The 27,792-nt window shown below is 46.9% G+C and overlaps 1 protein-coding gene across 1 annotated transcript in view; it reads right to left on the bottom strand.

Annotated features, from left to right (window-relative positions):
- Nucleotides 1–1,232: 1,232 nt before the first annotated feature.
- The window catches only part of ZFYVE28 (zinc finger FYVE-type containing 28), a 53,945-nt gene continuing 27,385 nt past the window's right edge, over nt 1,233–27,792 (bottom strand). Inside the window, exons 8-13 of the mRNA XM_060236749.1 lie at nt 19,333–20,652; nt 13,184–13,338; nt 12,333–12,449; nt 8,077–8,181; nt 4,307–4,410; nt 1,233–1,562 (exon numbers count right to left, since the gene is read on the bottom strand). Coding sequence (XP_060092732.1) covers nt 1,431–1,562; nt 4,307–4,410; nt 8,077–8,181; nt 12,333–12,449; nt 13,184–13,338; nt 19,333–20,652 — 1,933 coding nt within the window. The 3' untranslated portion in view covers nt 1,233–1,430. The remainder of the gene's footprint in view (nt 1,563–4,306; nt 4,411–8,076; nt 8,182–12,332; nt 12,450–13,183; nt 13,339–19,332; nt 20,653–27,792) is intronic.

The following is a 27,792-nucleotide window of genomic DNA, read 5'->3' as shown; positions in this document are numbered from 1 at the left end:
GAAGCCACCATGTCGCAAGCTACTTGTGCAGAAACAGCGCTGTTAAAGTTTATTTATTTTGCTTTGGTCATCTTTGTTTGAAGAAGGGTTCCATGTAATGAAGAGAAAAAAAAACATTTCCACATCTGATGGGAAACGCTCCACGCTATTTTTTTTTCAGGGGGAGGGAAGTAAAGAAAGAAGCACTAAGCTTTGATACAGAGCTCCCTAAGGTGCTTGTAGCGTCTTACTCCGTTTAAAACCTTTATCAGGGTAAAAAATGGGTTATGCAGATTCTGGAACATGGCTCAGATGACAAAATAAATTGAAATGATGGAAATACAAAAGAGTAAGTGCTAAAATCTTTCATGCCTTGTGTACATTAACTAACCAATATAAGTTTCCCCCTCGCCTAGATTCTACAAGAGATTGTCCTGAATTTGTGCACAAATCACAAACAGCCCTTCCTGGGGGGGGGGGGGGAGGATTTAAACATGTAAAAAGACCAAGTGTTTCTCTGGCAGGACGCCACTGGGCAGGAGCAGTTTCTGATGTCTGAAAGGAAAACACCTAGTGTTTGAATGAAGAGAAATGTCCCTTTCCTCCTATCCCTTCTCTGTATTTTGTCTGTGAATTTCAGGGATTCAATGCACATCAGTTCTTCTTGTTCTCTGCCTAGTTGAGAGGGAGATCAAAACTGGTCACTGTCAAAATAGAACTGGCTTTGGGTGAGACACCCCCCACCCAAGTAGAACCAGTTTGGAAGGGGGGGGGAGCACTGCGCTTTTGCAGGAAAGGTAGTGGTGCTAGAAGCATTATGAGCTACAGGACTAGAGCAGCAGGGTGTGGAAAGGTGTGCAGCTCTCATCAAAGAAAGGCAGGTGAATGAATGATGGCTTGTTGGGGCACAGGTGGTGGCTCTGTGGGGGCACCGTGAGCTGCAAAGGCTACTGTTTAATGGGCTGCAAAGCCTGGCACTTAATGGGCTGCTCTGATATGTGAATGCAGATGTAATTCAGGAATGAAACTTGCTACATCAGGATTGGCAAAACTAGGATGGGCCATGGATCACATGCATTCTGCAGGCCGCAAAAGCAGTACAAATGGCGAGGACTGGGACAACAGAAAAGCCACCCACATTGCCCAGTTCTGAAATCCCTCTGTCAATGCTGTTTACACGCTTTGGATATGCACACGTAAGCACTGCATTAAACGCGGAGGACTGGGATATCGTTTGAGCCACGATTGCCTCACATTCCATTTCACCAGTTTAATAAAACGCAGCGATAAATAAACGAATAAACTAAAGAGCTAAAACAAAAGGTCAACTTGCTTTCATCCACTTGCCCTTCCAAACGTGGTCTTCCTTTCAAGTTCATTCTCGGCCTGGGTCGAAGGCAGCCCCTAAGCAAGTGACAGTGCAATAACAGTTTGTGGCTCTTAAGTTTTCATCAGACGTCCCATTTGTCTCTGTAAAAAGGAGTCACGTGGAACACGTAGCAATGGGTGCAAACCCGAACAGGCTTCATCTGGCCATAGTGAGGTAACGGAGCAGAATGAGAAGAACAGCGAGAGCAAAAGATCTGAAAAGACACAACAGAAATGGAGGTCCAACGTGTTTTATTTTCTACGTGTATATTTTTTCCCCCAGCTCTGCTAACAGCTGCACATTAACATTCTCTCTGGCATTTCAACTCACACGCCCGCCCCTTCAGAAAGGCCTTTCATGTCTATAGTCACTGGCTTGGACCCCCATCTGGAACTTCCACGGACAGAAGGGAGTTCTTGAAGGGGAGACCCCTGAATAATTAATGAATAACTCTATAAAATAATAAATGAAAATATGCTCTCGTCTTTAAAAAAGCAAAAAGGGCGTCTGATGTAATGTTGAAGCTGCAATGCGATAAGAAACCAGGCAGGCCTTCAGTGGGTGTGAGTCACAGATGTGTATTGATGGCAGACACGTTTCTATAAGGAAACTCCTTGCTGAATAGATAAGCAGACACACTGGGAAACTACCAGGGAGAAAGGGGAGGGGGGAAGTGAATCTGATAACTGTGAGGGCCGGCTCGCAGGCCTGGTTTGCTTAAAGGATGGTTTGAGAAGTGAGCGGGGGTTCATTATTTTTGGGAGCTTTGCTGCTCAAATGAACCTTGCTATTGGTGCCGAATAGTAAAATACCTCGTTTTCAGTCAGTAAGTGTGCGGCCTCGTTATTCGACTGTTACATTCTACCCAAGGAAAATGATGTCGCTGCAGGCCACGCTGGGCTTCTTCTGGGGGAACAATATGAAGGGGGAGTTGGAGGTTGGGAGGGGGGGATCCACCTGCCAGAAATCCTCTGCAAACACTACTTTGCAGGGATGGAGAGGTGAAGAGCACTCATTATCATTATGGAGAAACTCCACAGAGAAAAAGTACATAGCCAAGGGCTATCATCCACACTGCCTCCTGCCTCAGTTAACATCTACACGGTCATGGAAAATTTATTTATTACGTTATTCCCCTTCAGGGAAATAGCCGTCATCCGGGAATAGCTGGTTCCTTGGGAGATTTTACAAATATTTTTGAAGCCTCACCCTGTAGACAGAGTTAGGAATGCCGTGGGTGGGGGCACAGACCAGGGGCTGGGATTTAAGTGTCCCCCTCCCCCAAGGAGCAAGCTTAGAGTCTGTGGATGCAAGTAGATCCGGGCTTACAAAGAGAAGCAAATTTCCCCTTTCGTTCGCAAGAGTGTCCATCCCTCACTCGGTGCACAGTGGCCCTTTACTGACCTCTCTGTTGTGGGACTGAACTGGCTAGCACTTCCCAGGGGGCAGCCATGGGCTCTAAGGAACCACTCCCAGCAGGGCCTGGCCTCCCTAGTTATTTCTGTGGCCCCTGGAGGCTGTGTGCGCTGGGAGGCCTCTTGTGAGGCCACAGTAGCTCTGCAGCCCTTTCTGAGACTGGCTGACAGAACGGACACAGAGAAGACTTGGAGATGTGGCTGTCTCTGAGGTAAGACTGCTTTCAGCAGTGTGTTCAACATTCCTGGGCCTTCAGGTGGGAGCAAGGGAATCAGTCAATGGGAGGCCAGAGACGGTGACTGATGTGTGATGGGGCAATAGTGTGTTCTCACAGTAACTGCCAGAACTATGGTTGGTTGTTTTTTATCAGCTTTGCTAGCTAACAACAGCCACTCAGGCAGGAGCGAGGACCGGACTCAGCCAATGGCACGCAAGTACTCTTGATTGATAGTTTGACAGGCCAAAGGCTGATACCCCAGTCCCACCGAGCCCCAACCAATCAGGATGGTCAGATCTGCCACCATGACAGGAGAATTATTACTAAAAGATAGACAGAGCGAATAGAGAATTAAGATGTACCAGTTGTAGGTGAAAACTAAAATATAGTCTCCTTCCCCCCCTTTTTATTTTTCCTAATTGTATTTTCTTTTGTGTATTTTCATTAAATTTTAATATATATATTTTTAAAAAGAGAATAAAACAGCTGGTATTGTAATGCCCCGGTAGAGATCCATGGTGAGGTCTCATTTCGAATACTGTGTACAATTCTGATCACCGTATATCAAAAAGAATATTGCAGAGCCAGAGAAAGCACAGAGGGCGGGCAACCAAGATGGTTAGAGGGCTAGAGCACCGTCCCTATGAGAAAAGGCTGAAGAGTCTGGGACTTTTCAGTTTAGGAAAGAGATGACTAAGGGGGGGACATGATTGGTGTTTACAAAATTTTACACGGGGTGGAGAACACTGACAAAGAACTTTTTCTCCCTCTCCCACAAAACCAGAACTCGAGGGCACCCAGTGAAGCTGACGGGCAGGAGGTTCAGGATAGACAAAAGGAAATACTACGTTGCACAGAGAGTGATTGAAATGTGGAATTTGCTGCCAGTAGATGCAGTGATAACCACAGGAATGAACAGCTTTTAAAGAGGATTAGGTACGATTCACGGAGAATAAGTCTATCAATGGCTCCTAGCCATGGTGACTGAGGGGAACCTCCACATTCAGAGGAACTAAAGTCTCTGAATCCCAGAGCCAGGAGGCAACACTAGGGGAAGACCTCGGCCTCTCTGTCAATGGACAGCAGGGTTCTTCTTATGTTTGATCTGCACAGTGAGGTCATCTCCGTGGCTATTAGATCGCAAATGTGCAGCTCCAGGGGGCACAGAGCAAGGCTTGCACAGAAAGACGCCTGCGCAAAGCTTTCTTCCATGTCCAGATCACTGTCCTTGGGCTGCAGCGCAACCTTTTGCGAGTACAGGAATTTTGGCCCTCTGCACATGCCTCCCAAGCTGGCAGTGCATAAAACAAACTGAAAAGGCCTACCTTTCCGCAGCTCCTGCAATGGTGCTTTCTGCGAATGACAGTGAAGGGTGCCTTGCACGCGGTACAGCAGCTGCAGGCTTCGTCCGGCACCCAGTCAGGAGGATCTGGAGGGGAACAGAGCAACAAAAGATCTGGATTTCACATTAAACTGATGGTTTATGGAAACAGTCATCAGATTATTGCACATAAATAAGCTAATCTTAAAGAGGCAGTGGTTCGTCTGCTTTTTAAAAAGCCATCTTTAGACCTGGTTGTCTTGGCCAATTACCACCCAGTTTCGAATTTACCGTTCCTGGGTAAGGTAACTGAGAAAGCGGTGGCAGAGCAGTTCCAAGCTTTCCCGGAGGATGCCTCTATCCTCGGTCCCTTCTAAACTGACTTTCGTTCTGGCCATGGGATGGAGACTGCTTTGGTCACCCTCACAGACAACCTTAGAAGACAGCTGGATCAAGGTGGGTCAGTGCTGCTATTGCTGTTAGACCTTTCAGCAGCCTTTGACACAGTCGACTACAATCTAATGACCCACCACATTGCCGACATTGGAGTTCAGGGGGGAGCCTTTCAGCGGTTCTCCTCCTTTCTCCGTGGTCATGGACAAAGGGTGCCGGTCAGACTTCCCTGCGGCATCCACTTGAATGTGGTGTACCGCAGGGAGCCATTCTCTCGCCAATGATGTTTAACATCTACATGCGTCCCCTTGCCCAGATTGCCCGAGGTTTTGGGATGGGTTGCAGATGACCCCCAGCTCTATCGGTTGACGGATGGCCATCCAGACACTCGGACTATCTGACCAGGGCACTAGAAGCTGTGGCTGGATGGCTGCTGGCTGAACTTAATCCAACTAAACTGGCTGAAGCTTAATCCAACTAAGGAAGAGGTCCTGTACCTGAGTCAGGGGGATTAAGATTGGGCATCCAGCTTCCCACCCTGGATGGTGCTTCTTTGGTGCCAGCTCAGAAGGTGAGAAGTCTGGGAGTGATACTGGATGCCTCCCTTTCCATGGAGACCCAGATCACAGCAGTTGCGCGATCTGCCTTCTACTATCTTCGGCAGGTCAAATAACTAGCACCCTATCTGACCCCCCAGGATTTAGCTACAGCAATCCGTGCAATGGTCACTTCCAGGTTGGACTACTGTAACTCATTCTACGCAGGCTTGCCCTTGGGGTAGATCCGGAAACTCCAACTAGTGCAAAATGCGGCAGCACAGCTGTTAACTGGATTGCCTGTACGGGCAAGCAGTCGGTCGATGCAGTGCAAATTGCACTGGTTACCAACTGAGCACTGGACCTGTTTCAAGGTTCTAGTATTGAGATTTAAAGCCTTGCGCAGTCTCAGAAGGTGAGAAGTCTGGGACCAACATACCTGTGGGACCGCCTCTCCCCATATAAGCCCCGAAGACTGTTGCAATCCGCCAATCAAAATCTTCTGGCCATCCTCGGCCCAAAGGACATCCGTCTTGTCTCAACCAGGGCCAAGGCTTTTTTGGCCCTGGTCCCGACCTGGTGGAATCAGCTCCCCATGGAGATCCGGGCCCTACCAGTCTTGTTACCATTCCCTAGGGCCTGTAAAACGGAGCTGTTCCGCCAGGCCTTCGGTTGAGTCAAGCGGGAGTCCTCTTCTCTTATTGTCTAAACCAGGGGTCCTCAAACTACGGCCCGCGGGCCAGATGCAGCCCACTGAGGACGTTTATGCGGCCCGCCAGGTTATGGCAAAATCAGACCGGAAGTGACGTTCGACCTAAACTCGCGTTAGCAACGCACACTTCCGGCACTGGGCTGAGGCGGTGGAGACAGAGTGTGAGGCGATACCGAGGTGAGGTGAGTTCCCAGGCCAGGGTGTGTGGTGTGGGGAAGGGAGAGAGATGCAGAAGACGGAGAACTGACGGCCCGCGGCCTTGTACAGTAACGGCAGTCCGGCCCTTCAACAGTCTGAGGGACAGTGAACTGGCCCCCTATTTAAAAAGTTTGAGGACCCCTGGCCTAAACCATCTACTGCCTTCCCCCGCAATGACTTACCACCCGAAACCAATATTTGGGCCGATAACTGCGTTTAATCTGCAAAATGTACCCGGTCCTGCCTGTATTACATTTTTATTGAGTTATGGGGTGTTGCTTAATTGTAGAGTATTGATTTTATTGTTGTGTTTTAACTGTTTTTATGCCTGTGATCCGCCCTGAGCCCACATGGAGGGTGGAATATAAACCCGCTAAATAAACAAACAAACAGAACACTATGCGCAAGAAGCTACCAACATGGATAACACTCATTTAGCACTGAAACACTGTACTCAGCAGGCCCTCTGTTACTTCATAGGTGGGCTGGGGCTAGAGAATAGGGGAGGGGTGTGTTCCCAGAAGGGCAGTTCCCTGCACCCCAGACCTTTCCCTGTGCCCCAAGACTAGGGATGAGCACAAATCACATTTTCACAGATTGACTGGTTTGGGAGGAGATTGGTTCACAAACCACCCTGCTTGCAAACTGGGTTGTGAGCCATTTAAACTCCTGCTTCCTGCGGCCACAGCTCAGCTGTTCGAAGCTACTCAGAGCCATTTAAACCAAACAGCTGTTTTTCAGGAACAGCACAAAGTGCCATGAACTGCACCAAACGTCGTGGAAATTTTTGGTGGGTCTTCAGTTTGCTAACATAGCTTCGCAAGCAATGAACAGGCCAAACTGGGGCTCGTAGAATTGGACTCCCCTGGCCCAATCTTTATGAAACTTTGGGGGGGGGTGTTTTGAGGAGCACTGCATGTTATGCTGAAAATTTGGTGCCTCTATTTCAAAACACCCCTCCCCCAGATACCCACTGATCCATTCTCCATTATATCCATTCTCGATGGTGCGGTCTCATTTGGTGTACTGTGTGCAGTTCTGGTCGCCGCACCTCAAAAAGGATATTATAGCATTGGAGAAAGTCCAGAAAAGGGCAACTAGAATGATTAAAGGGCTGGAACACTTTCCCTATGAAGAAAGGTTGAAACACTTGGGACTCTTTAGCTTGGAGAAACGTCGACTGCGGGGTGACATGATAGAGGTTTACAAGATAATGCATGCTATGGAGAAAGTAGAGAAAGAAGTCCTTTTCTCCCTTTCTCACAATACAAGAACTCGTGGGCATTCGATGAAATTGCTGAGCAGACAGGTTAAAACGGATAAAAGGAAGTCCTTCTTCACCCAAAGGGTGATTAACATGTGGAATTCACTGCCACAGGAGGTGGTGGCGGCCACAAGCATAGCCACCTTCAAGAGGGGTTTAGATAAAAATACGGAGCAGAGGTCCATCAGTGGCTATTAGCCACAGTGTGTGCGTATATATAAAATTTTTTGCTTCACTTATGTTCTTATCCTACAGGGCTTCTCTTATGTTCTTATGTGACAGAGTGTTGGACTGGATGGGCCATTGGCCTGATCCAACATGGCTTCTCTTATGTTCTTATTATGCCCTATGGGAATCGGTCTCCCATAGGGCATAATAAGCAGGCATTCGACCCCTCCCCCTCCCTCCTCACTTTCTGATAACCCTGAAATGAGGAAAGGGCCTCCAGACTAGGGGATCTCCTGCCTCCAGCTGGGGATTGGCAACCCTAACCCAGGCTGGCAGTGGCTCTCCAAAGTCCTTAGGGAGAGGTCTTTCACATCATCTACTGACTAGTCCTTTTAACTGGAGATTGCAGGGACAGAGCCTGGGACCTTCTGTATGCCAAATCAACAACCTTTCTGGTATGCACAATGCAGTCCTTGTGCGTTTTCACAGAAACGATCAGGTACCTTCAAAGTCCCCGCCCCTAGGTTTTGCTGCAAATTCTGAAGATGACAAAGTCTCCTGACACAAAGCACAATCTTCTAGTGCTGCACTCCTTAAACAAGGATTGACTGGAAAACACAAGAAAATGAAGCCATTACCATTTGCACCAATAATGAACTGTTTCGTATTAATTTATTAGAATTCATACTATTACCATGCCTTATTGTACCACAGGTCATCAATTTTTAAAGCACCGTAATGTATCTAAAGAAGCAGAGTTTCATACCGTTATTATTTGGTTGGAGATGTACAATTAAGTTCAGTCACAATGCAAAAACACAGGTTAATTAAACAAATCACAGTCAACCATTTAGTCTATAGTTATTTACAAAACTGTAGTTATTCGTACTTCCGGTTTCCACCTCAATTCAACTAGATGCCTTTCAACTGTGCTCTGTCACAGATAAGTATTACTTTGATTGATTTGGTTTTAAAACAATTTATTAATAACATATGGTAACAATATCTAATTATATCATTACTATCCCTAACCCATATGATATTTTTCTAATCCCCCCTCCCTCCTTTACTAGACTTCCGCCAATGTTATATACTTAAGTTCACTTATAAAGGTACCCTTAAACCATCAAGGTTCAATTTCTCCCTTTTCTTAAATTCATTGTTAAAAAATTGCCCAATGTCCTTTCAAATTCCACTCTTTTTCTATATATCCTCTAAATTTCTTCCATTCCCTTTTAAACACTTCCAAATCATAGTCTCTTATTGTTAGTTTATCCATCTCACTCCATGATAAAACTTTCACAATCCAACCCCATTTTTCTGGTATTTTTTCTTGTTTCCATAACTGCGCATATAATGTCCTAGCAGCTGAGAGCAAGTACCAAATTAGAGTTCTATCTTCTTTTGGAAATTTTTCCATTTGTAATCCCAACAGAAAAGTCTCTGCTACTTTCTTAATTACTTTGATTGATTTGAATTGGTTTTTAATTGATTTCAGTTTCTCAGTGAAATAGTCTTCATATCTTGTTTTATTAACTCTCGCCCTCCACTGAACTTTGTTGTACAGACATGATGGCTTTAATTTCTGTATGCAAACGGAGGCTGAAACATGTTTGGTCCTGTTTTAATGTGGTTCAAGGTTATCAACTGAGATGTAATGGATTATTAGTCCTGTTTTATCAGTTCAGGGCTTTTAACCTAGAAATATCAAAATGTGTTAGGTTATACAGATTCAGAACTTCTTAATTCAAATATTCACCCCTTCCAAGGGGGGACTGTGCCAACCTTTTTAAAGTTCAGTTTCAGGGTACTTTGTAATAAATACATGTATTTTGTTTATTTCTCAAAAAAAAATTCTCACTCAAACTTTGTGTATTCAAAGATTTCAGGTTTTCACGGCTGGTAACATCATTAGGGTTTGTAGAATCTTTCGGGATCAAGTGCCGTGTTCTACTGGAGAAAGTTTTCCTTCCAGACGTTTCGTTCTCAGCTACGGAGAACATCCTCAGTGGCGTTGCAGCCAAAGCAGGCGCTCTGACCTTCTTGGCTGCTGTGCATTGAGTGGGGCCAGGGCTGCTGGAGAGCTGCTATTTCTAGGCTGGAGGGGGTGTGATGAAAGGGCAATTGGTTTGTGGATGTGCCCAAACAATAGGCACATCCACAAAACAATTGCCCTTTCATCACACCCCCTCCAGCCTAGAAATAGCAGCTCTCCAGCAGCCCTGGCCCCACTCAATGCACAGCAGCCAAGAAGGTCAGAGCGCCTGCTCCGGCTGCAATGCCACTGAGGATGTTCTCCGTAGCTGAGAACGAAACGTCTGGAAGGAAAACTTTCTCCAGTAGAACACGGCACTTGATCCCGAAAGATTCTACAAACCCTAATTTGTGTATTCAACTTTGTTGCTTCTTAAGGTTGGGTTTTCCCCCCTTCTGTTTTACTTTGCAAATGGTACCAGCACATTCAATAATATTCAGCTGCAGAATGACCAAACCTGACGATTGCCTAAGCATCGTAAAACAAAACAATAATAGGAGAAATTTATAAGGCAGTGATTTGGGCCCTGCTGTATGTTACATCGGCTGCATTTCTTTTGCCTAGTGAATCAATGACCTCATCAAAGAAAGACGAAACTTTTAAAAAACAACCACAGTTGCCTGCAAACAGTTGCACCTCTTCCCTGCACACCAGGAACGGCATGCCTCAAGTTATTTAAGCATAAAATATTGCCTTCATTCTTGCACACAACAGAGTTTAAAATCTCTTGAAACCAAGTGGATTTCAACAGCCTGTGTGTAAGATTGAAACCACTGGCACAAGTAGAGGTGTCCATTCTGTATGTATCTGAGTCAAAGGAATAACTGAACTCAGCTGGTTTTGCATTGGCCTGGAAACATGTGAAATAACACAAAACACTCCTGAAATTCCAGGCGTTTTTTTAAAAAAAATGTCTCCTAGGATTTCAGGAGTGTTTCAGGGAGGCCCAGAAGTGGGGAAGGAAAGCCAGAAACAGTTTAGGAAACAGCTATTAGTTGTCATCTCTCTTCCCAAGGGATGCCACCAACAGCTGATGGTCAGGTAGACTCAATCTTCACCTATGACTCTTTAAATGTCAACAGGGAAATGACCAAACTAGGCCCAGACTTATCATGCTGGCACCATGCCCATTGGAAGTTCCTCCCTGCTGCCAGCATTGGAGGTGGCAGAGCCCCCCACAGCCCACAAATCGAAGATGAGCTCACAGGGCACTGGCCTCTTGCGAGGCTTGGCAATCAGTGACCCTCTTCCCCTGCTATTGTGGGACTTGTTTTTTTAAAAAACAATTGGCGACAGAATAGTATTATATTGATATCACACTACAGCAACATATGAAGACAATGATATTGGATTTTGATTTGTTGATGTATATTATATTTTATGCTGTGAGCCGCCCTGAGCCTGCCCTGGCGGGGAGGGCGGGATACAAATAAAAAGTATTATTATTATTATTATTTATATCCCGCCCTATGCTCTGAATCTCAGAGTCTCGGAGCAGTCACAATCTCCTTTATCTTCCTCCCCCACAACAGACACCCTGTGAGGTGGGTGGGGCTGAGAGAGCTCTCCCAGAAGCTGCCCTTTCAAGGACAACTCTGTGAGAGCTCTGGCTGACCCAAGGCCATTCCAGCAGCTGCAAGTGGAGTGGGGAATCAAACCCATTTCTCCCAGATAAAGAGTCCACGCACTTAACCACACCAGGTTCTTCCTAGCTTTCATTTAAAAAAAATAAATAAAATAAAAAATGCACCAGGCTCTTACCAGATTTCATTTCTTTTTTTTTTTTTAAAGTCTCTAGATCCTTCCTTTTAGGACATATGCCTTTTCTCTGCAGCAGAAGGAGCTAGAAACTTTTTTTTATTTTTGCTTTAAAACGCCTGGGAAACAGCAGAGATGGTTGAATACATGAAAGACAGAGGCCCTGTGATGGTGTGGGGTGACCCAGGGTAGAGGTGCCAACTCCCAGCTCCGGATAGCATCCCACTAACACCAGCATCAGCCTTCAAGAGCCTGGTTGTGCTCCTGGATTCCTCCTTATCTATGGAGGCCCAGGCAGCAAATGTTTCCAGGCTGGATAGAAGTAGAAGATGATGATGATACTGGATTTCTATCCTGCCCTCCACTCCGAAGAGTCTCAGAGCGGCTCACAGTCTCCTTTCCCTTCCTCCCCCACAACAGACACCCTGTGAGGTAGATGAAGATATTGGATTTATATCCCGCCCTCCACTCCGAAGAGTCTCAGAGCGGCTCACAGTCTCCTTTCCCTTCCTCCCCCACAACAGACACCCTGTGAGGTAGATGAAGATATTGGATTTATATCCCGCCCTCCAATTCTCAGAGTAGCTCACAATCTCCTTTATCTTCCTCCCCCACAACAGACACCCTGTGAGGTGGGTGGGGCTGGAGAGGGCTCTCACAGCAGCTGCCCTTTCAAGGACAACCTCTGCCAGGGCTATGGCTGACCCAAGGCCATCTCAGCAGGTGCAAGTGGAGGAGTGGGGAATCAAACCCGGTTCTCCCAGATAAGAGTCCGCACACTTAACCACTACACCAAACTGGCTCTCCTGTTGGTGAGAGAGTCTGCCAAGACACACCATTTACTGTTGTCCGATGACTGAGAAGATCAACAGAAGACATGTAGACCACTGCTGCTTCTTATTTAGACTCCATAGATCTTGATGCCGCAAGAATGAATGGCAAGGGGGGGAGGGGGGTCACGTTCACCTTTCTTTTGTGCCTTCTGATCCTCGGCATCGGCTTTAGTCGCCATAACTTCAAACAAGGTTTTCAAAATACTTCGCAGATCACAGGCATAGTTGGTCTGGAGCTGGTCAGCTACACCTAACCGATTTGGGCAACAGAATATTTACTTAGAAAATGGAAACGCCTTCTCTCCAAAGACCTACTTGAAGTAGCTCGGAAAGTACAAATGACAGCAACACCCATAAAATTATCAACAAGCACCCAGGCTGTTAAAGACAGTATTAACAATCAAATAACAATCCTGAGCAGCGTCAACACCTTTCAGGAGATTTAAGTGTGTAACTCTGCTTAGCAATGCACAAACATATTTGTCACTAAACCCTCCCCCCCCCCGCCACCCAAGATCACAATGAAATTTTACAACTACTAAAGACTTTATGTCTTTAAAATGCTGTTTCATTAATATTAAAATGGCTAAACCTTTTGATCTGAATTTTATTAGAAACAATGCACAGTACACAGTGGTAACTATATTTCTTTTTTGTCCTGCTACTGAAAGTGTAATTGGTTTTACACCGTTTTCAAAATATGGTTTGGGTACTGCTCAGGAGAAAAAGACGTATTTGAAATAAATAAAAATATTTTCATTCAGACAACGCTATTCATTAATACTATGCTAATTAAATCAGTTCCCCGTTAGAAATGTTACTTTTACACTGGTTGCAAATGCGTGCTCCCCCAAAGATCCCATCATTTCATTTCAACTGGAAAGTATGATCCTCTAGTCTAGCATTAATTTCTTGCTCTCATTTCAAAACTTGTTTTACAAAGCATTACATTAAAAGCAGTCCAAACAAAAGAAAGCTTGACACCTGAGATGCAGACAAAGAGCCTATGAATGAGGTCGTTACTGCTCTGAAATCGAGATCGGATCTTTTCTCTCGTAGAAATTTCAGCTGCTTGTAAGGCAAGTTGGGTTTCTTCCGGACTGGTTTCATCGGACGAACGGGAACGTGCCATTAAATAGCTGGAGGGGGGAGCAAGGATTAAATCAGAAGTGAAATCTATTTTCACAGCATTTCAAGCCAGTGAAATATTGTGTGCTAGAATATTCTAAGGTACAGCACTAAACAGAGTATTTGTTGCACTAACTGAATTGGGCTTAAGTCCTTCTAAGTCAAGAGTCTCCAAAATTTTTGAGCCTATGGGCACATCTGGAATTCTGACATAGCCTGGGCACAGGCACAAAATAGCTGCCAAAGGAGGTGGAGCTGATCGCAAAATGGCTGCCAATATGTAGGGAAAGGACATGATTTCACCAATTTTAAATTTTTTGCCATATACTTGGGCAAAAATGATATGGAGGACGTTCAAAAGGTTCTACTCCAACAGGAACGTCCGTGGATACACAAATTAAATAGTGTCACCCCTATGGACTGAATTTATCGTTTGACTTGTGTTTTTTAGGAATTGCGATCTGATAGATAAGTTCCTATGTATAGTATTATTCTCAAATTGGCTCAACAAGTGAGTGATTAGGACTTTAAAACTTGTAAGACTGAGCCATTTGAGCGAGTTGCCTTTTGTAAAGTACATTTGGAGATCTCTGATCCCAGTCCAAATTTTATGAATCTTTAGCTTCAGCGCTTTATGTTTTATAATGGTGCTACTGTTTCTCTTTGATAATGGACAGTATAGTGCGTGGTTTTGCTTTTTGTAATCCTTTGTCTGATCAAAGAATACTGAAACAAGAACCATGCTGACACTCTTATAGCAACTATTTGGTGAACAATGCCATCCAGTGAAGTTGACCCTCACTTTTTTTGCTTTTAAAGTAGGTTTTTTTTTAAAAAAAATTATCTACTGAAGAACTAGAGTTTGAGTCCACCAAGGAGCACCTAGGAGACCAATGAGATTTTCAGAGTATGAGCTCTAAAGAGGCAAAACAATACAAGAGGATACAAGACAAAGGGATTCTTGTCTCTTGAAAGCTCTTAGTGTGGAAATCTTGTTGGTCTCTGTGGTGAAACGCCATTTTAGGCTAGGGTTATCTGTGAGCTGGCAGGAAGAGGCTGTCAAATTCAAAGAAGGCTTTGGCCTAGTCTATTTCTCCTTCCCCTTCTGTCTGGAACCAGCAATTCTGAGGAGGCCTCCTAGAGTGACAAGAAGTCTTTCAGGCTGGTTTCCCAGAAGGCTGCAGCAGGGTAAACCAGTTCCTCGGTGGAAACTGGGTTTTATATTGAAGATTTTGGGCGGGAAACCCTGAGTTTGAGTTCAGTCAGTTCAGTTGAGTTGGTGAGTCTGTCTGTTCTGGGAGGTATGGTCAAGGTAAGCATTAGAATAGGGAGAGAAGAAGCGTTTTTTCCTGCTTCTGTTCACTTTTTTAAAAATGCCTGTAAATAGTTATATAATGTAAATAAATGTTTGTTTATTATAGTCTTGAGTCCCTCTGTGCCACCTAGTTTCCCCAGCCGCCTTAGACCACGCTACTGCAAGAGCGGAGTCCAGGGAAGGGAGAAGGCATGCAGTTGGCCAGGGTGCCAATCCTCCAGGGGTCTCCCAAAGAAGGACTTTGGTCTCTGTGATCACCAGGTGCTGGGTTGGCAGAGGACCTTGAGGCCAGGCCTCAGCACTGGCAGGAAGGGGGATTGGGAGTCCTGTTCCTCTCACTCAGGAACCCCTAAATTGAGCAGGTGGTGGCAGCGCGCCCTAGTGGCCGGAAGAAGATAAGCTCCCTCCAGGAGTTGGCAACCCAAAAGGGAGTTGACGGGACTGGGTCTGACGGTCTAATCGGGCGCTTCCATCACAGTCTCTAAGGTACAACAGGACTCAACTCTAGATCTTCTCCTGCAGACCTCAGCAACCTTCAAAAACTATGTCCTGAAGCCGTAGAAAAGCGCCAGAGTCCAGTAGCACCTTGAAGACTAACAAAATCTGTGGCAGGGGAGGAGCTTTTGTGAGTCTTTAAGGGGCCACTGGACTCTTGCTCTTTTCTACTGCGACAGACAGACTAACACAACTACCCATCTTGATCCATCCCCGGAAAGACACCCATCTATGGTTTGCAGTCACAGAAAAAGCAAGGAAGCAAAGAGGAGGCAAAGGCTGGACAGTGGTTCTTCCTTACTTGACCATACTCCACTGGTTGTGACCAAAGGCTGGCTGTGAAGGAAGACAAAGAAAGAAACAAAAAACATAGTGCTGCTGCCCACCACCATCTCAGCCTGCCATCCTCACAGACAAACCCGCTCCAGGCTGTATTCATTCCTTCGCAGTGAAACTTGCCCTAGTCCACACTCATTGAAGAAATCCTTCTCGACTCCCCATGGCATCTTAGCCCAGATCCCAAGAGAAGCTGTGTGACTGCATTAAAGAAAGGATGTATTTGTGTAGGATTTCCACCCATCACAGTACTCAAATGAGGAGTAGCAGCACTTACCGATCTTTCCCTTACCTATCTCTTAAAGGTGCAATGAGGAGCAGATCCGGCAAACTTTAGTTCTCTGGCTCACATTCCTTTAGCTTCTTCTATCTTTGCTTTTCCAGCAGTGAGTTCATAACCCCCCTCCTAATTCTAGGCTGCAAAAGAGAAGACTTTGTCTGCAGCCCTCCCTTTTTCAACTCCAGGCCTCCTCCGTCTTGTTCACAAGTCCCTGCTTTTTCCCTACCTCCAAAGAGTTGGCCCTGGTTACCACTTGGAGGGGAGATCACCAAGGAAGTCCAGAGTTGCTAAGCAGAGCCAGGCAACTGGCAAACCACCTCTGAATATCTCTTCCTTTGAAAGCAGTACAGGACTACCATGTCGGCTATCACTTGACAGCACTTTCCAGCAACACCTCCCGTAGGCAAATCTGTAATCTTGTCCACTACAAGCCCACCGACTGTAATCTTGCTTTTTGGACTCTCTGCCTCCTACCCGAGACCGTTTCTCACTCAGCCCTTCTCCTTTACCCACACCACTGCTCACGTCAACTTTCCGAAGGCTTCAGTCCCAAAATGCCTTCTCACTTCCCTCAAAAGTTCCTCCGAGTAAACATTTCATGTGGTATGTTTTATTCTTCCAGTATTCTTCGTTCGGTTTAGTTATACCCCCCTTTTCTTCTCAATGAGGACCCCAAGTGGCTTACATGTCATTCTCCCCTTCCTCATTTTATCCTCACAAACACCACCCAGCAAGACAGATCAGGCTGAAAGGGAATGACTTGGCTAAGGTCACCCAGCAAGCTTCCACGGCACAGTAGTTTCCCCATCCTAGCCCAACACTGCCATTTTCACATATGCTGAATAACGCACTTTCAATCCACTTGGCAAAAGGATTTTCCTGTGCGGAATAGCAAAACAGTGCGGAAGTGCATTCTTCAGTGTGTGCGAAACCACCCTGTCTAGCCATTCTCTGCACCAGGGCGGCTCTTCAAGAACATTCCATAAACCTCTTAGTATGGATTCTTATGCATTGGCCGTGATGGCCAAGCTATCCCCATCTCATCAGATCTCAGAAACAAGCAAGATCAGCTCTGGTTTCTACTTGGACGGGAGACCACCAGGGAAGCTCAGGGTTGCTATGCAGAGACAAGCAATGGCAAACGAGCTCAGAACATCTCTTCCTTTGAAAACCCTACAGGACTGCCAAAAGTCAGCTGTCACTTGACATGACTTTCCACCACCTCCCATTGTTATAGGCAAAACTGTAATCTTGTCAGGTACAAGACCCCAACGATAGCATGTCTCACTGTATCCTCCTGCTGAACAATATATGGTATCTGCATCCTGAACTGTATTGCATTTCTAACAGTATTGCCTTTGCTTATGACGACTCTGGTTTTTTTGTACTCGTATTTAACAAGTGTGCTAATCCTTTATGTATTGATATAGTCTAGAGCAGGGCTTTTTTATAGCAGGAACTCCTTTGCATATTAGGCCACACCCTCCTGATGTAGCCAATCCTCCTGGAGCTTACAGCAGGCTGTGTACTAAGAGTCTTTAGCTTGGAGAAATGTCGACTGTGGGGTGACATGATAGAGGTTTACAAGATAATGCATGGGATGGAGAAAGCAGAGAAAGAAGTACTTTTCTCCCTTTCTCACAATACAAGAACTCGTGGGCATTCGATGAAATTGCTGAGCAGACAGGTTAAAACGGATAAAAGGAAGTACCGTATTTTTCGGACTATAAGACGCACTTTCCCCCCCAAAAAAAGTGTGGGGGGGTGCGTCTTATAGTCCGAAGGTACGTACCTTCAGGGTGGGGGGGCGATCTGCTGCCTCTTCCTCCGATCCGGCGCTTCCCCGCGCCTGCCTGCCTGGCTCCATCTTCTTCAGGCAAGCGCTGGGATCGCTCCACGTGGCCCCAGCGCTTTGCAAGCGCCGGCTGCGGAGGGGGCAGCGTGCTTCCTACTTGCCTGTGTCCCTGCCCTCAGCTGTGATGTTTAAAGCAAGCACTGGGATCGCTCCCTCCCCCCTCCAATCCCAGCGCTTTCTTTAAACATCACAGCTGAAGGCAGGAACACAGGGAAGTAGGAAGCACCCGCCCCCTCCGCAAACGCAGCGCTTTGCGAGCACCAGCTGTGGCAAGGGCAGCGTGCTTCCTACTTCCCTGTGTGCCTGCCTTCAGCTGTGATGTTTAAAGCAAGCGCTGGGATCGCTCCCTCCCCCCTCCGATCCCAGCGCTTGCTTTAAACATCACAGCTGAAGGCAGGCACACAGGGAAGTAGGAAGCACGCTGCCCCCTCCACAGCCGGCGCTTGCGAAGCGCTGGGGCCACGTGGAGCGATCCCAGTGCTGGCCTGAAGAAGATGGAGCCAGGCAAGCAGGCGCGGGGGAAGCGTCGGATCGGAGGAAGAGGCAGCGGATCGCCCCCCAGGAGGAAGGTGCGTCCTATCCTCCGGAGCGCCTTATGGTGCGAAAAATACGGCACTTCTTCACCCAAAGGGTGATTAACATGTGGAATTCACTGCCACAGGAGGTGGTGGCGGCCACAAGCATAGCCACCTTCAAGAGGGGTTTAGATAAAAATATGGAGCAGAGGTCCAACAGTGGCTATTAGCCACAGTGGGTGTATATATATATATATATAAAAAATTTTTGCCACTGTGTGACACAGAGTGTTGGACTGGATGGGCCACTGGCCTGATCCAACATGGCTTCTCTTATGTTCTTCTGTGACACAGAGTGTCGGGCTGGATTAGCCATTGGCCTGATCCAACATGGCTTCTCTTATGTTCTTATGTGACACAGAGTGTTGGACTGGATGGGCCATTGGCCTGATCCAACATGGCTTCACTTATGTTCTTATGTGTGACACAGAGTGTTGGACTGGATGGGCCATTGGCCTGATCCAACATGGCTTCACTTATGTTCTTATGTGTGACACAGAGTGTTGGACTGGATGGGCCATTGGCCTGATCTAACATGGCTTCTCTTATGTTAATAGCCTTGTTAGCTCCTGCAGGATTGCCTACATCAGGGGTGTGTGGCCTAATATGCAAAAGAGGTCCTGCTACAAAAGAAAAAGCCCTGGTCTAGAGTGTTAATTACCAATTGGTTGCATCATCACTTATAACTTCATACTGTTATCTTAGGCATATTAATTAGCATTGTCTGTTCACTTTGGAAAGAAAGAGACCCAGCTGCAGGGAGAGAGTCTGGCCTAATCTAGTCTCCCAGGTAACAAGGACTGATATCGACTGGAGATGTCTGAGCCATTGGAATGTGGCCTTGCGGGAGAGTGCCACTAAGGCCTGGGAATATAATTCAAAGCCTTTACATGGGAGTGGGTTAGGCAGGAAAAGGTGCTGAGCCCTTAAAGGGTAGGCTATATCTGACCTGGAACTTTTGCTTGTTTTTTAGTCTGGCAAGGCATAACCTTGCGAATGCATGCTAACAGTGTTTGCTACCTGATCTATTCATAAAAACTTCTTCAGCCTGCACTCAAGGAGTCTTATGATAGTATCTGGGCAAAACCTTACAAATCAGTTATTTTGTACTCCATTTCCGGGTCAGTAAAAACTGTAAGAAGTTCTTACTTTGAATTTGTTCTGGATTCTCCATCCTTTAATATTCTTTCATTCTTCTCTTTGCTAACCTCCGACGACTGTTTACATGCCTGTCTTCCTTCCTCACATTTAGGTTGCTGACCGAGGGTTTCTTTGTGTCCTTTGGGCCCATTCTCTGCTCTCAGATGGGAAGCTGAGGAGTATGCTGAGCCCTTAGAGGGGGTGGAAAGAGCTCGCTCCTCTCTAGGAGACTTCCTATCTGCTAGCAAAATGCAGGGTTCAGTTTTTGATACTTCTTGTACAGAGACTGTGCTGTCTGATTTATCCAGCTGATTTTTTTCTTTTAATGTCAGTAAACTGGAAGAGGAATTTATAATTTTCCCTGGGAAACTATTAGTCTTTAAAGCTCTGCTGTCTTCCCTGCCACCATCGCAACTCCCACAACACACACAGGAACTGACAAGGCAATTTGTGGCGGCCACGCTGGGCTGCTGCGACTCTCCCTCTTCATCAGCCAAATGCGAGTCCCCAAAAGAGCAAGTCTTAACTACTTTAGATGATTCGGAGGATTCCGAAGGGGGAGATTTTGGATTAAATATAACAGTAGCAGATATCTTCATTCCTCCAGTCCGGTGAGCGATAAGTTCCGCCGTTTCTGCGTCATGAGTATACGCATCCCAGCCATTGAGGTACAAGTGAGGATCGGGACCGTCAAAACAACTGCAGGAGTTTTGAAGTGAAGTATCAGCCAGCGGCTTGCCTTCTTTGATGTTGTTATTGTCGAGATCGCTCTCCCCTCTCCCCTTGAAGAATACGACTCGCTCAGGTTGGTGACCATACTCGTACAACGCAGGGTCGCCGCGCGAGGCTCTATGCTTCAAAGCAGGACAGGAATCACAGAACACGTCGCTCAATGAACCTGTCCCAGAGAGCGCTTCCACTTGCCCATCTAGGTCGTCGATGAGAAACACGCTCTCCTCTTCGTTACGCAAGCTGCTCAGGAGAACCATCTCTGGAGAGCCCCTTCTGCAGCCGCATGCGTTCCTCACACTAGGTCGGCAGTCCCTTGGCGGCGAGAGCAAGGAGGACATCTCATCCCCTGCTCTGTGAACCATCCTACTCAGCTGCTCCAGCTCTTGCTCATCGTACTGTATGGAACAGGCAAGCTCCACGTCACTATTTGGAGGTTTTTCTGAAAGCTCTTCCGATGGCAAAGCTGCCATAAAGTTTGGTATGATGACAGGTGGCACTTGAGTATCTGTTCTCTCAGGGAAGTCAAAATCCTGGGATATACAAAGGTTACACTCCAGAGTATACAGCTCCTCATCTGTGAGAGTTTGTAGTAGATCCCTAGGAAGTGAGCAAACAATGCGGAATGTTGTAAGAGCTACATTTATTTATTTAATTTATATCCCACCCTCCCCGCCAAAGGCAGGTTCAGGGCGGCTCACAGAGCGAGGGTCGACGCAAGCACGTTAGTGTGACCGACAAGATAAACAATAATAAAACATAAAAACAGTTTTCAAATATTTGCATGTGCTACTATCATGACTTCAGGCAGCGATTAAATTCTGGTGGTTAGCTGTACTCAGAGGTCTCAGGATCGCCACAGCGTGGCGAGGTAGGCCATTAGTGGTGTTCTTACGGGCCAGTCCCGTTGCTGCAGTTATTACCATCACGTAAATGCCTGGCGGAAGAGTGCTGTTTTGCAGGCCCTGCGGAACTGTGAAAGCTCTCGCTGGGCCCTAACCTCCTCCGGCAACTCATTCCACCAGCTAGGGGCAGCAACTGAAAAGGCCCCGGCTCTCGTGGTTTTGAGCCTCACTTCTCTGATGCTGGGGACTGTCAACAGGTTTTGAGACCCAGACCAAAGTGCTCGTTGGGGGATATGCAGGGAAAGGCGGTCCCTAAGGTATGCAGGGCCCTGGCCATATAGGGCTTTAAAGGTAATGACCAGCACCTTGAAGCGAATCCGGTACCCTACATGAGAATTCATATTGTTTACAACTCTTTAGCCACAATATAAAAGCAGTATTAAACCCAAATAGTGCAATAGTGCCACAACAATTCAAAAACTCTAGAAGCACAATTCACATGTGTTAATTACAAATGAGTGACATACAAAGTACACAAGAACATTATCTGGCACATTCCAAAGTTCGCATGAGAAATCCCAGGTCTTGTTCCGGTCACCTTCATCAGTGAACCCAGTAAGATGCAGTAGAAAATTAATAATATAATGCTGAATTCTGTGTAATTAATTCACAACTATGAATTACTGTCTTACACCATGTTGTAGCCTCCCGTGGTATAGCTTTATACTGAGGCTACACCACAGTTTAAGACAGGACTTCAGTTATGCGCAAATAATTGTGATAGTGCCCATGAGAAAGTAATTCACAGTTCTTGTAGAGCTGTACCTGGGATTTCTTGTGTGACGTTTGGAATGAAGTTTGTGAACTTTGGAATGGATTTTATGAACCTTGGAATGGGCTGAATATTTTTGAACCTGGCAAGAACTTAGAAATTTCCTATTTGTGTAATGTATAATGACTTATTAGTAACGACTTATTACACTTATTAGTTCCCACATAATCTGGAATGTCCTCCCATCTTCCACTACCACCACTCTCGCCCCACGGCAGAGTGTTTGGCAGTCAGCAAAGCCACTCAGGCCTGTCCCCCCACAGCTAGCCAGCCTTGAGGGGGAGGGGATTCCCACCCCAGAAAGGAGGAAATGGGGTGGAGATGGTCCAAGGGGGAAGCCCAGCTGCTACCGGGAAGGGAAGTTCCCAGTACCTTCTCTGCCTCTGAGCACTGTGGGAGGATCATGCGTTCAGCATGCCACCTGGTTCAGCTATACTCTGCAACGTCTGCAGACACATAGAACACAGGCTTCTTACACTCATGGTTTAACCGCATCTATCCTTGGTAAATTGCTAAGTTTGCATTAAATCTTGTAGACGTGACCTCCTGGTAACTGGGCAGAGGTTTCCTGTTTGAGTGACTTCAGTGCTGCCCTTGTGCCGAACCCGGCGGCTGCAGCTGGTGCAGAACGCGGCGGCTAGACTGTTTCTGGGGCTCCCAAGGTGGGAGCACATACAGCCGGGGCTACGCGGACTGCACTGGCTGCCAGTGGTATACCGAGTTCGCTACAAAGTGCTGGTTATCACCTTTAAAGCCCTATATGGCCGAGGACCTGCCTACCTGAGGGACCGTCTCTCCCCATATGAGCCCCAGAGAGCGCTGAGGTCAGCTGGAAAAAAACAGCTGAATGGCCCTGGGCCAAGGGAGGCCAGATTGAAGGCCACCCGGGATCGGCCCTTCTCTGTCGCAGCCCCGCTGCTGTGGAATCAACTCCCAGAGGAGGTGCGGGCCCTACGATGCTTAGATCAATTCTGTAGGGCCTGTAAGACCCACCTTTTCAAGATAGCCTTCAACTAATGACAAGCTAGGAAGTGCCGCTGGAAATGCTTTTACTTACTGAATTCTATTGAAGACCTAATGTTTATAGCACCATATTGTTAATGTTAATTTTAATAACCTGTAATTGTTTTAACCATGATTTTATAAGTATAACTGATGTATAATGTATTTTATGTTGTGAGCCGCCCTGAGCCTGCCTCGGCGGGGAGGGCGGGATAGAAATAAAAAATTATTATTATTATTATAGTGTGATTGCAGCATGTTTAAAAATAAAGGGACCTTGCTGACAGCGGAGAGGCTGCTTCTCCTCCGAGCAGGCTTTTCCTCTTGGAACGCATGTCGAGTGATCATTCCTACAGAGCACCTTCTCTGACTCCCCTCTGTCCCTCCTCCTCCTCTCTCGCCCTGGATGGCAGCCAAGTGAGCCTCCTGAGGACCATGGCGGGCAAGTGTGCCAGGGCAGGATGCACCAGCAGGTGGTTTGGGGGTGGTGGCACTGGCACTCTAGGCTGCCTCCCACCCAATCCACCTGGAAATTGGTGGGGTTGGGCCTCGATGTCTCCATGGTGGGGCCAGGACCCTGTGGGCCCCACCATGGCTACAGACCTGAACACGAGATGGATGGACTCTGTCAAGCACTCTGATTCAGTTAGAGGGAAATGGCTGAAGTAATAGCCCTGGGTATCGTTCCGTTAAAGCCCCCCTCTTCTCAAGTTCCTGGAGCCATCCGGCAAGTGATGTTGACTTGAAAGAAGTGTCTCGCTTTGTTCGCCCACACTCCCCCAAAGAATCCCAGGATCCGCTTGGTCTTATCTTGGCCACAGGCTGGCGTTAGAAGGCTACGGCTAGGTAGAGGGAAATGACTGCTTTGCCCTTTGAACTCTGAATTCCAAACGTGTCTGCCTGTATCTGTATAGCTGAATGTAACTGTGCCTTTTGTAGTCTTCTCAAAGACAAAGTCCTTTCTGCAACATGGAGTTTCAATAAAGACGTACTCTTGATTAAAAACAAAGGAGTCTATTTTTGAACTACCTGTGCTTGACAGACTCAGTCAAAACAATTCACAGCTCTCCGTTTGCAAGATCTGAGCGAGGCCGTTAACAGCAGGACATTGGGAAGGCCATTAATTCAGAGGGTCACCGTAAGTCAGAAGTGACTTGATGGCACTTAACACGGCAACATGAGACCTGCAACGCTTTTTAACACATTTCCGTTGTGAAAACAGAAATGTCTGTTTCTTTGTATTGATTTTGCCCATTCAAAATCCACTAATGGTCAGCTGAGAGACAGTGACTCACCCAAAGTAACACAGCAAGTTTATTTTATTTACTTCATTTACACCTTGTCTTTCTTTCCAACGGGGACCTAACATGGTGTACACTGTCTGCCTCTCCTCCATTTTCTCCTCACAACAACCCTGTGACACGGCAGCAGCAAGTTCTTCACCTAAGCAAGGATCTGAGCCGTTCAAATCCACCACTTTACTTATTATTCCACACTGGCTGTCCTATACATGCGTGTGAACTGATATTTCTTTAGAACAGAAAAACCACCCTGCTGGATCAGACCAATAGTCCATCTAGCCCAGAATCATTTCCCACACAGTAGCCAATCAGTTCCTCTGGAGGTCCAACAACAGGACACAGAAGCCAAGACCTTTCCCCGATGTTGCCTCCAGGCTCTGGGATTCAGAGGTTGAGTTCTTCTGCATATGGAAGTTCCTCTCACTCACCATGGCCAGAAGCCACTAAAAAGATTTATCTTCCATTAATCTATTATTCCTGTGGCCATCACTATATCTCCGACAATGAATTCCACATTTAACTACTCTCCGTAGAAAGTACTATTTCCTTTTGTCTGTCCTGAATCTACTGCCCATTAGCTTCATTGGATGCCCTTGAGTTCTAGTATTTTGGGCAAGGGAGGACAAATTCTTTGCTTAATGACATGCTGCTGAATGCGTAGGCAGGGCCGGTTCACCCACTAGGCAAACTAGGCGGTTGCCTAGGGTGCCGGCAGGGTGGGGGCACCAAATCTGGCCTTCTCTCCTCCCCCTAGGCAAACGCCTAGTTTGCCTGCTCCCCGGCCTCTTCCTCCCCCACCAGGTCTATTTCACTGCCCAGGAATGGGCGGTTGAGCGCAACGCTCCCAGGCTATTTAAAGGTGCTCCCCCTGCGAATCAGCTGATCGACAGGTAAAACCGTGCAGTGCGCTCACTGTCAGTGCTGGGAAGGACCATGAAGCCAGAAAGGGCGGCTGCAGCACTGCCACTTCCCCACTTCCTGAATGGGAAGGAAGTGGAGAAGAGGCAGTGCCATGGCCTCCCTTTCAGGCTTCGTGGTCCTTCCCACTGCTGCTTGTCTGCCCCGGCACTGACAGTGGGCATGCCGTGCGGTTTTACCTGCTGATCGACGGGGGGTGAGTGGCTTTAGATAGCCCAGGAGCGTGGCGTTTGACCGCCAGTTCCTGGGTGTTGAAATACACCTGGTGGGGGATGGAGGGAGGAGGTCCGGGTGGTGTGGGCTGCTAGTCTGCCTAGGGCGCCATGTGCATTAAGGCTGGTCCTTTGTGTAGGAATTGCCTTTTCTGAAAAACAGCATGCTTTGTGATGATATGAAAACTCTGCCTGCTATGTTTTATCTGAAATGGGTTTTTTAGATGTCGCCACCATTTGCTCTAAAGCAGGGGTGTCAAATATGCGGCCCAGGGGCTGAATCAGGCCCCCAGATGGCTCCTATCAGGCCCCCGAGCAACTCACTGTCATTTGCTTCCTTCCACATAACAGCTTGCTCTGCAAGGCTTGCTCAATTGCACAGGAGCTACAGAGCAAAAACCTCTGTTTTCTCCATTGGCTGAGGTTCCTGCCTTGGGAAGGAAGGGAGGGAGGAATAGCTTGCTTTGCCAAGCTCTCTCAATCGCACAGCAGAGCTACTGAGCTAAGCCTCTCTTCCTTCTATTGGCTGAGGCTCCTCCCCCTCCTGGGGAAGGAAGGAAAGAGCCAGAGCTTCCTTTGCCCTGTTCCCTGGATCCCATGGGAGAAATATCAAGAAAGCACCTTTAAGACTGAGTGCTAATGTTTTAAGGATTTTTTTTTTAAATCTTTCATTGTGTTTGAATGTGTCCTTTATAAAGTTTATATTTCTGCAACCTCTCTTAAATAGGTACACACATGGCCTGGCCTGACAAGGTCTCATTTATGTCAGATTCGGCCATCATAGCAAATGAGTTCGACACCCCTGCTCTAAAGGGATCCACAACTTGGGGCCTGTGGACAAATTTAAAATTCTAACACAGGGTGGTGGGCACAGTCACAAAATGGCTGTCAGAGAAGGGAATCACACACGCACAGAAAGCCCAGTTTAAAAAAAAATACACTGGGAACAAAGGGAAAGACAATAAAACCAACACTGTGTTGATAGCTTCTGCTGCAGCATTATTTTAATCTGCACAGCCAATCAGATTGCCACTGGCCAATCAGAAGCCTGGCTGGGCAGGAGCCCCGCCCTGTCATGCGTACTTTATAAAAGCACTTGTCTGGCACTAGGAAAGGTGTCTGCGGGTGCCTACAGGCACCGCTTTGATATGATTATGATATGATACTGGATTTATATCCTGTCCTCCACTCCAAATCTCAGCCTCAGAGCAGCTCACAATATCTTCCTCCCCCACAACAGACACCCTGGGAGGTGGGTGGGGCTGAGAGAGCTCTCACAGCAGCTGCCCTTTCAAGGACAACTCCTACAAAAGCTACGGCTGACCCAAGGCCATTCCAGCAGCTGCAAGTGGAGGAGTGGGGAATCAAAGCCAGTTCTCCCAGATAAGAGAGTTATGGCTGACCCAAGGCCATTCCAGCAGCTGCAAGGGAAGGAGTGGGGAATCAAAGCCAATTCTCCCAGATAAGAGAGTTATGGCTGAACCAAGGCCATTCCAGCAGCTGCAAGGGGAGGAGTGGGGAATCAAAGCTGGTTCTCCCAGATAAGAGAGCTATGGCTCACCCAAGGCCACTCCAGCAGCTGCCAGTGGAGGAGTGGGGAATCAAACCCGGTTCTCCCAGGTAAGAGTCCGCACACTTAACCACTACACCAAACTGACTTTGGGGACCCTAAAACATGAAGTCACAGCAAGTGACAGGCCACAACAGGCAAGAAGAAGAGTTGCTGCTATAAGCACTACCTCTTGCCTCCCCCTGTCCAGAGCAAAAGTGAAGGCTCCCGAGCTTTGTAAACATTCAGACCAATTTGCTGTTATGCCCATGTATACTGGAGTCTCTTTCCTCCCCATAAACTGGGGTGCCAAACCAGGATTAAACAATGGTTTAGAATCAAAGATTTCAGGTTTTCACGGCTGGTAACATCATTAAGGTTTGTAGAATCTTTCGGGCTTAAGTGCCATGTTCTACTGGAGAAAGTTTTCCTTCCAGACGTTTCGTTCTCAGCTGCGGAGAAATCCTCAGTGGCGTTGCAGCCGGAGCAGGCGCTCAGACCTTCTTGGCTGCTGTGCATTGAGCAGCCAAGAAGGTCTGAGCGCCAAGAAGGTCTGAGCGCCTGCTCCGGCTGCAACGCCACTGAGGATGTTCTCCGCAGCTGAGAACGAAACGTCTGGAAGGAAAACTTTCTCCAGTAGAACACGGCACTTGATCCCGAAAGATTCTACAAACCTTAATAATGGTTTAGAATTCCTGCTTATGGGGAAGAAACTATTTGCCCCCAAACAGCAAATGAGTTTGACAATTTCAGTAATCAGGAAGTCTTTGCCAGGACTCCACAGAGGATAAAGGTCTGTGTGAATGCAGAACAACCCATGTTCATGCCTGTCGTGATGCTTGAATGTAGCCAGCGTGGCTTAGAATCCTAGAATCACAGAGTTGGTAGGCCCATATAGGCTACCTCTGCTTAATGCAGGGTCAGCCTAGAGACTCCTTTTTTTTAAGTTTAAACAAAACTTTTATTGATAAAAAAACCCAAACCGCTAAAATCATGCAGCGATATCACATACATCATTAAAAATAGATCAAGCTAGAATATACAGGATTTTAAGGTAAAATATTTTTCTTAGTGAGATAAG

This window comes from Heteronotia binoei, chromosome 4 (genome assembly GCF_032191835.1).
Source record: "Heteronotia binoei isolate CCM8104 ecotype False Entrance Well chromosome 4, APGP_CSIRO_Hbin_v1, whole genome shotgun sequence".
Taxonomy (NCBI): Eukaryota; Metazoa; Chordata; class Lepidosauria; order Squamata; family Gekkonidae; genus Heteronotia; species Heteronotia binoei.
The sequence above is the reverse complement of the archived record's forward strand: the minus strand, read 5'-3'. Positions and strand labels throughout refer to the sequence as shown.